Below are 9,451 nucleotides of genomic sequence, written 5' to 3'. Positions count from 1 at the left end.
ATAACTGAAATAACTATTAACTTGGACAGGCTACAATATTATCATTAATATTTACATTAAAACATTCCTTTGACACTTATAACATTACTTTGCAAGGTAAGCACAACCAAAATAAGTTTGTAAAAGCAGAATTTGAACACTGTTTCTGTGCTCCTACAATATTTTTGTATAATACCATTACACCCTAAGCGTACAAGTACACAATAGCGATCGTTCACTGTTTCAACTGGCATGCTGTGGCATTTAACCTCATCACCACACCGCAAACAGACAGACGCACGCACGCGCGCAACTCCAAGCTACCCCCTGGCGCCGCCCCTGCTACTTATCACATTCGTTGGTAATCAATCAATACAGATTTGCTTACTGGTTCAATTGTAAGCATGCTATCTCAAATGACTTACAGGTAGGCTACTTTGACATGTAATACGTCATCAGGTCATTTCTACAGGAGACATTATGCTCATCTTCAGGTGACTCACAAACTTGTATTTATATTTTCTACTAGATCATGTTTATACTTTAATGTACTGTTAGGCAGCTGAGCATCGCTGGAGTGTATCCTCTGGAGTGCCTTTCTCTTTAAGCCCTCATGCACACATTGTCTGCCTCCTGTGATTGGCCAGTGTTTCCTCCAACCTAACAGCTTGTTTTGAGACAGTTTCTGAATGCAGGCTGTGTTCATCACTCTGTCGGTGGAGCATTTGGATCATTTCACAGTATTATAGCAACTTGACCTGCTTTATAATTATACAAATACTTCTCACTTTTTACAATATTAGACATTTAAAGGCTAACTACCTTTGCCTGTTGTGCTGTTAACACTGACTGTCCTTTTCTTTAAACTACAGCTTTCTTTGAACATTAGCGTCTCTTTATTTTCGGTGCTCTGCCTGTCAATTACACACCGACACACCCCTTTGTGAGATCTGGAACATACTGTAGGAGGTTTTCTGATATTTCCTCAGACGTTTCTTCTCCGATTTTATTGATAACATTAAGTATAAATAACTAATATCTTTTTAAACTGCAAGGGAATGTGATTTCCATTGGATCTTCAATAAAGGATTGCCATGAGAGTGCTTGATGTGGCAAAAAGAGTCTTCCTTGTTCGATAACAATGTTTGTCCATATGGTCCGAAATGAGTTCACATTGTTCTACTATGTGTCTGACATTTTAAATCAAGATCCAAACGTAGTTAAATAGTTTAATTGTAATTCGGTGAACAGTTTTTGAAAGATCTAAGATCTAAAGATCGTGGAGGCGTGTGGTGCAGTGGTTAGTGCGTTTGTGTTGGGATCAGGGGGTCACTGGTTCAAACCCCACTGCAGTCAGCATGTCGTTGTGTCCCTGAGACACTTCACCCCAAATTGCTGCTGTGGGGATTGCCCACAGGACTGAGTATGTAAGTCGCTTTGGATAAAAGCGTCTAACAAGTGACATGTAATGTAAGTTAGTCACTGTTGATGCCTCACAATGTCAGTCATACTTTTGTACCGATAGATGTCCACTGTGGTTTAAAACATCTGCCGTACATCGCCAATGTAAATGAAGCATCTGAATCATGTCAAAACAACTTGAGTCCCACGATCTGAATGTTTTGTTCTCTAATTGCTACGGTTTGACTTTCGATGAAGATGTACTTGTCAATTTTATCAAGGTGACCTTAGTGATTTACCAATGTTATGAATACTGCTGTATATTGTAGAGTTGTTACATTATGCTTTGCCAAGCCTAGTATATATTTGATCTCTTGCTTTGCCCAATCATATTGTCCCTTCCTCCCCCTCACTTGTATTCACTGGAACTACTTTTCTGAGAATACATATATTCTCAGAATCACTCGGACTGCCTCAAATGAATTGGTTGTGTTATTGTCTCCATTTCCCTCTACTTGGCACACAGGGATGTAACAATATGAAAAAGTATGTCAAATTTGGACAAAAATGCCATAGTATAGTATGTCGAAAATATAGAAGAAAATGCTACATAGTATGTCCAAAATTACTTGTTTTATTAAGTTGTTTTATATGAGAAGGTAAAACTATATCAAGCATATGCAGGCTTTTTTTATCTGCATTTGCAGCTTTCCGTTTATTTATTTTTACAAGGAACAACACTTTATCTGCGTAGAAGTAAGAACCAGGTCCTGTAACAGGAAGCAAAACAAATAACTCCACTATTGTTGTTTTTTGTGTGTGAAAAAACAACAACACAATTAAAATGTAAAGTTTGCAAATTTTTATTCAGCAGATTTTTAATAGAATGCAAAGGTCCATTATTTGGAAACAAAGTCAAACACTTTCTGCTGTGGCTATCAGAGACAGGATCATAAGCATTATCAGAATGTAAACTTTACAGAAGGAGATCGAGAGATGATACAAATGCCTCGTGACATAGTGAATAAACGACAAAACACTCCCCACAAAAACATCCGCAAATGTCATCACACAGATATACATTGAAGACAAAATAAACTCATCCTTTTTTTTTGTCTGTGTGGCTCCACCTACAGTATTTCTCTAAAATAAACCATTTACACTTTTCAACATATCCTCACATTTACATGAAATTCATTAGGGAAGCATTTGTTTGCCAAAATCAAGCGTCCCCCCCCCGAGCACCCGGCCCCTTCCTGTGCAGAGGAAACAGGGACTGGGCAGGAGTCAGAGAGCAAGGGAAGTGATTGGCCGAAACACATACTTAAGTATAATAATTATTATCATTCACACAGTAAGTCTGCTGAAAAGGTAACATGGCAAATAACACAGATTGGCAATAGTGCAGGCTGCTTGAGCTGGCAGTGGGCCATTAGGAACAAAGAGATGAGGGGAAAGGGATTCTTGCACGAGTTACTTTTAGATGTAGCATTGCTAGCATGCTCTATGTGGAGCTACAGGGGAGAAAACAATTAAGAGCAGAAGAGAAGTCAGGAGGGATGAAATGTCAAATAAAGAAGGAAGATTGAGTCAATGCTTGTCGTTTAGTTATCGTCATCTGTCTTCTGTCCAATGTGTGCCGTCCATGGTGGTCTTTGGAATGGTGTGATTGGATGGTCGATATCTTTTTTTTATCCCCCGTTTTTCCTTTTTAACGCCTGTACCCGAACTCATCGGCATCGTCCGCACGGAAGTCCCCGTAGCGCCAAATGTTGAGCTGAAGGGAAGAGGGAGATAGACGTTATTGACCATGATGAAAGAAAACACAAAGGGTGGTTATGGCTCTGAATGGGGCTTCAATGACCTCTCTTGCACATTACATGTTAAACGGTTAGGAACATTAAAGAGAGTGGCAGGGAGAGAAAAAGCCAGCAATGTCCAAAGTACGGTCACTGCTTTAAAGCCAAAAGTGAAGGCTGCGGCGTCGTCGTCGTCATCATCACAATCCATCTCTTTGTGCATGCCCACATTTGAGGCTGACAGTGGCTCAAACCCCCCCCCCCCGTCTATCACTTCTCCTCCTCCTATACATTCACATACCTGCCCCGCCTCATAAGCCAACACACACGTCTGATAGCATGTAGCTAAATGTCGCCCTTATTAAATGCCATTGGCAGAGTGTGAGTGTGTAGTTTGGAGCTGGAGCCAGTATGGTTCTTTAATGTGATAGAAATAGAGCAGTCTGAGGGGTGTGTGTCTGTGTGTGTCTGTGTGTGGGATGTTTCCTTTTTTGGCTCTCAGAAGCCTGCACGCTCAGCAGTTAATGCTGTGATTCATAGCTAATTAGCGACTGTGCTAATTAGCACTAGTTATTAGGATGAATGAATGAAGCCATTTGTTCGTGTTGCCATTCCCTCGTCTCCCACTACGGTACCTTTTTTTCACCTCCTCCCTGACACCCTGAAAACATGGTAGTAACTGGAATTGTGATGAGAGCCAATTCCACCTCGACTGCCTCATTGTGAGCATGCTGCAGAACCACGGGGCGACTAGAAGAGCGCAGGAGGACTCTGAGCCATCGTGTTTGACATTTACACGAGTAGAAATAAGATGGGATCTGTGCGAGCTCAAAGGGGATCTTGTTGAATGCAGCTCGGATCTGTCCAAACACCTTCCTGTCAGGTCTAAATATAAAAAGTGGCCTATGCAAAAACAACTCCAACACTTTTCTCCTTAAAAAACCCCATAAAACGTGCAGTTCAGTTCGTCTCAACCTTTGTTTACTTCAAAAAGAGCCAAGCCCATTAGTTCAATAGAAGAAACACATATCATATATATATATTTTCTCTGTAAGTATTCCCAGATCACTCAGGCTTTGACTATACGGTCCACGCACGTTCTGTTAAAGCATTTCCTCTGGCTGGTGTGTGTGTGTGTGTGTGTGTGTGTGTGTGTGTGACTTGACTCATCTTAACCCTGTGTGTTATGTGCTGCCTTCTTTTCACTCTCCATTTTTTCCCCTTCTCCATTTCTACCCCCAGTGCACGCTTTAGCAGACAACCCCACCCCCATTTCACAGTATGGACATGCACAGACTGTGGGCAGCAATCCATATGGGACAATGTGGCCTGCCAATGCAATGTGTCACATCTTGACAGAGAGAGAGAGACAGAGAGAGAGAGAGAGAGAGAGAGAGAGAGAGAGAGAGAGAAGACTTCTCTCTGTGTATAGAAGTAATGAGGGTTGTAATGCAGTCTTGTTTTGGCAACATTAGATATCTCACAGAGAGGCAGACAAACCCCAGAAAAGCTGCTTTAAGACAAAGACATGAGGCTGACTGTGATGAAGTGACTTACCCTGGCACTCTTGGCAGATTCTTGACAGTTCAGATACTCTGTCACCTAGGGCACAAAGAGAAGAGACATTAGCATATCACATCAGTGCGTCACGGGCAGGATTTTAGAGGATTAATGTGATTCAACGCGTCCTTTCAACCTGCTCTGCCCCCTGGAGACATTACACTTTTTTGAGAAGGTCAGCACTGGATGTAAGGAACACGGTGTCCTCTTAAGACCAACAGCATGGAGATAACTCTCACACAGAGGGGTTATGTCACTGCAGGTGAGGAGGCATGTAGGAAGGTGAAGGCAGCATACGGAGCGCTGCGTTAAGGCTCAGTGTGTGGGGGCAACGCTTCCTCCACCGTAGCTTCATGCTACAACTCACACTCGTAGAGCCACTGGAGATGATAGCATCATGCTAACACCTCACTGGTTTGTAGCAGTGATTTGTAATCAAGTGCATTCACTGGACACCCTGAGGGAGCTAGCAGCTAAAGGGGGAGGAGCCCCAAGTACCAGTTCCCTGAGCTCTATTTTACAGTATAAACAAGTGATCAGGCAGTCACGGGATCTCTCATGTTCCCCAATGCTTTCCTTTATTAACACAACTAAAGTTCTCAGCTTAATGCACACTGCTCAATTTACTAATACATGATTTCTGGATCAATCATTCAATAATTTGCTCATTTAAATGTGGAAAATTGTAGAAACACGTTCAACAGTGATCCCCCCCCCCCACACAGAGTTCAGGAACCAAACATGAGAAATCCTTGACATTATTTTCTTAAACAATTATAGATGAGGAAAATATGTGCCATTCAAATGTCTCTCAACTGGCTTACAGTGTCGACTGATGTTTTCAGCTCTGGTATGACTAGTTGCTTCTAATGGAAGATGGTAGCAATATTAAGCTTTAATGAAGTACTAAGTGACTCAAGCTGTGCTGCCCTGACAAGGTCACATGAATGCAAACCGCAAACTGTGGAGTTGTATGTTTTGCTGGACACAAAGTACTGAATGCAGTACTGAGAGTACTGAGAGGACAGAAACGAGTCGGAGGAGGAGGAGAGGAAGCATGGAAGTCAATGTGCAGCGTTGAGCATATTGACCGCTTCGGCTAGAACAGCCGTTTAGCCTCATTGAATGAACCAGTGATGAGTCATAGGACACATGATCACAGAGAGGGTTTAACAGGCCTCGATTGGTCAGATGTGTACAGTGTGAAAGGATGTATGGACCTTCAACAAATTAAGCGTTTCAAAATCTGAGTGGAGCTGTCCTCTGACATGCTGACGTCAGAGTGGAAACAGAGTGATACAACTCAACACAAGGTCCTAACATAATCATAATACATTTGATTTCTATAGCGCTTTTCTTGAACCCAAAGACACTTAACACAACATACATACAGCTTAACATACAGCTTTATGCTTTATGTTTAACCCTGGCCACCCACTCTCACATTACATCGGTTACTGGTGGAAGGACTGTTCTGTAATTAAGATCGGTGCAGAAAAAAAGTGAATTTGTAAGAAAACAATTGAAGGAAACAACCCAAAGCAAGCATTAGAAAGAAGGACACTAATGATGAGTCATTGTGTTCTTGTAATGGATTCAATTGTACACCACCTTTTGTAGCTTATTATAGCAGCAGATGAGCCAGCGTTCACACTCAGACGCACACACTTGCCAGAACAAGGATGCCAGATGTTAAAACTGTCGAGTGTGGACGGGGCCCTGGAGTTTAATTGCTTAGCCAGCTCGTGCACATAGGTTGATTTGATAGCTGCGCTGCACATGGCACCACGACGATAACAGACCTGCAGCTGGATGCTACAGCCACTTTGTCCCAGAGAGCGCACGTGCACGTGTGCAAGTGGGGAAAGTGCAGTGGCTGCACAAGTCATCCATCAAAGCCAACTAAAGGAGAGGGTTTTTTATTGGAAGGCGTTGGGATATGGCATCTTGGTCTCATCAGGCAGATGTCACCGTATGGGAGACACCCAACGGATGATATTTCACCCACACAAAAGGCCATTTATGCCATTGGGGTTTGGATGGGAGCGATGACAGCCCGTAGCACTTTAACTTATCCTAGTGCTACATTTGGAAATCCAGGGGCCGACTACAATGAGGTAGAAGACAGTTTGATATCTGCCGAAGTAGCTATAGCAATATTTGAAAGTGTGTTATATTTATAAAAATAACGGAGGTTGAACTTTATTCACTTTTGCCCAACTCCACACAGCTGAGCGACTGCATGCAAAGTATTCTGTGAGAGCTGTAAGTCAAGAGCACTACAGCACAATATGCACAGATGATATGCCGCCACACTGGCACTGCCGCGGTGAGCCTCTTTGTCCTCTGGCCGGGGGGGGGCCTTCTCTGGCTCGCCCTCGTCTTTCACTGTTCGGCTCTCTCCAGCTCAGTGTAACACAACAGCCAATCAGGGCACAGCTGAACACCGATGATGACTGCCTTTCGGATCCTGAACAGCCTCATGTATCCTGTACCGGATCCTTCTTTCATGGCTTTTCTATCGGCTCCAGCAGGGAGGCATAATGATTCATTAAGACGTGAACAGAAGCAGAACTCATCTGGAGATGACTTTATGTAGCAAAGGACAGGAACCTTTCTCAACATGGGAATCAAGTGCCATGTTGTTCTTGTAGAGTTGTCAGAAGAAAGGAATGATGTTGCAGCATAGAAAAGACCAACAAGGAGGAAGATGATTAAGTGTTTCAGGTTAGGAGAAAAATATGAAAGATATTTTTCAAAAAGGATAATAAATGAGACGGCAAAGGAAGATAAAACGCAGCATTTGGAATGGGGTTGGGAGGCAGAAGGCAGCGGGTGAAAGCGTATTTGTCTGGATGACCCTACAGGGCTCCCATATGTCAGACAGATGCCATGTTTGGTGAGCAGTGGCCATGGACACTGGCAGTAGCAGAGGATATGCTGTTTGGCTAAAGAGGATGCTGTGTGTGTCCTTGAATGTGTGTGATTGATTCTCAGCAGTCCACTCTGCTCAACATGCAACAAAACAACAGTTACAAGTGTAGCTGAATGACAAAAGTCCATTTATTATAATATTAAGCCAAGATTATTCACAACTGCTGTCATGTGTAATGCATGCAGGTAACCTTCTAGACTTGGTGAGAGACTTTGTGTAAGTGCGATGCTTCCCATAAGACGGGCGACAGGTGGAGAGGGTCTGGTGTTTCGGCACTTCTCAGAGTGTCGGCCTGGCTGTGAACTCGTCTGCCTGAGAGTGAGAGCGAGACCACGTATGTCCCCGCGCTGGCCTGCATGCCGTGCCCAGGTGGTGTTCTGGTAAGCACGGTGTGAAAGTGATGGATCTCAGCGAGCGCTAACATGGCAGCTATCTGACAGGTTGAGCGCGTCTGGTGCGTAGGTGAGCTGTGCCTTTTCTGGATTTCACAGCATACAGAAATGTTAAGTGTAACCAGGTTTTGGACGGGGTGCATATGACTAATCAAAGTTGCAGCGTCATGTGCTCTCTTGGTCGTCGCTGCCGAGTTGGGATGTCAGGCGACGTAAAAAGCGCTTGGGTGGAGGGAACAATGAGCCTCGTCCTCCACGCACGTTAAGCTGTTCTCATTAACACCAATGACGATCAGATACAGGCACGCATCTCCGCGTGTCAAGCTGACATCTCTCAGTGGATGTCTGCTCGCCACCTCAAGCTCAACCTTGACAAGGCTGAGCTGCTTTACCTTCCGGGAAAAGAGTGTCCCACTCTTGACCTGACAATCAACATCGGCACCTCTGCTGTTTCCCCGACTCAGACTGCAAGGAATCTGGGTGTGATCCTAGATAACAACCTGTCCTTCACTGCAAACATCGCTGCTACAACCCGCTGCTGCAGATACACGCTTTACAACATCAGGAGGATGCGTCCCCAGCTGACCCAGAAGCCACGCAGGTTCTGGTCCAGGCTCTCGTCACCTCACGCCTAGACTACTGCAACTCCCTCCTGGCTGGTCTACCTGCATGTGCCATCCGACCTCTGCAGCTCATCCAGAATGCAGCGACTCGTCTGGTCTTCAACCTTCCTAAATTATCCCACAGCACGCCGCTCCTCCGCTCCCTCCACTGGCTTCCGGTAACTGCTAGAATCCACTTCAAGACATGCTGCGAATGGATCTGGCCCTTCCTACATCCAGGACATGGTTAAACCGTACACCCCAGCACGTGCTCTACGCTCTGCATCAGCCAAACGGCTCGCTGCACCCTCGCTGCGAGGGGGACCCAAGTTCCCATCAGCAGAAACACGTCTGTTTGCTATCCTGGCTCCAAGATGGTGGAATGAGCTCCCCACTGACATCAGGACAGCAGAAAGCTTACACACCTTCCGGCGCAGCCTGAAAACTCATCTCTTTCGACTCCACCTCGAGCGATAGAATTACTAACAAAGAACTATTAACAAAGCACTTATATACTAATAAAGGACTGGCTTACCTAAAGCCAGTTGAGTAGCACTTGAAATGTTTTGGCTCTATGAAACCTGATGTACTTTATGATTCTGTTTTCTTCAAGTTTGTATCTTGTTGGTCGAACGCACTTATTGTAAGTCGCTTTGGATAAAAGCGTCAGCTAAATGCAATGTAATGTAATGTAACACATCCTCCCAGACAAGAGCAGTCAAACTCCAACCACAAAAAGTAAAAACTGCCACTCACTCCCTTTTGTCGTTGTTTCTTTGTTTC

At 44.2% G+C, this 9,451-nt stretch overlaps 1 protein-coding gene across 1 annotated transcript in view; it reads right to left on the bottom strand.

The window, feature by feature from the left end:
• Positions 1 to 2,227: 2,227 nt before the first annotated feature.
• snd1 (staphylococcal nuclease and tudor domain containing 1) overlaps positions 2,228 to 9,451 on the bottom strand; it is a 218,060-nt gene continuing 210,836 nt past the window's right edge. Inside the window, exons 23-24 of the mRNA XM_034112292.2 lie at positions 4,737 to 4,781; positions 2,228 to 3,157 (exon numbers count right to left, since the gene is read on the bottom strand). Of these exons, the coding sequence (XP_033968183.1) occupies positions 3,092 to 3,157; positions 4,737 to 4,781 (111 nt within the window). The 3' untranslated portion in view covers positions 2,228 to 3,091. The remainder of the gene's footprint in view (positions 3,158 to 4,736; positions 4,782 to 9,451) is intronic.

This window comes from Pseudochaenichthys georgianus, chromosome 23, assembly GCF_902827115.2.
Source record: "Pseudochaenichthys georgianus chromosome 23, fPseGeo1.2, whole genome shotgun sequence".
Lineage (NCBI taxonomy): Eukaryota > Metazoa > Chordata > Actinopteri > Perciformes > Channichthyidae > Pseudochaenichthys > Pseudochaenichthys georgianus.
The sequence above is the reverse complement of the archived record's forward strand: the minus strand, read 5'-3'. Positions and strand labels throughout refer to the sequence as shown.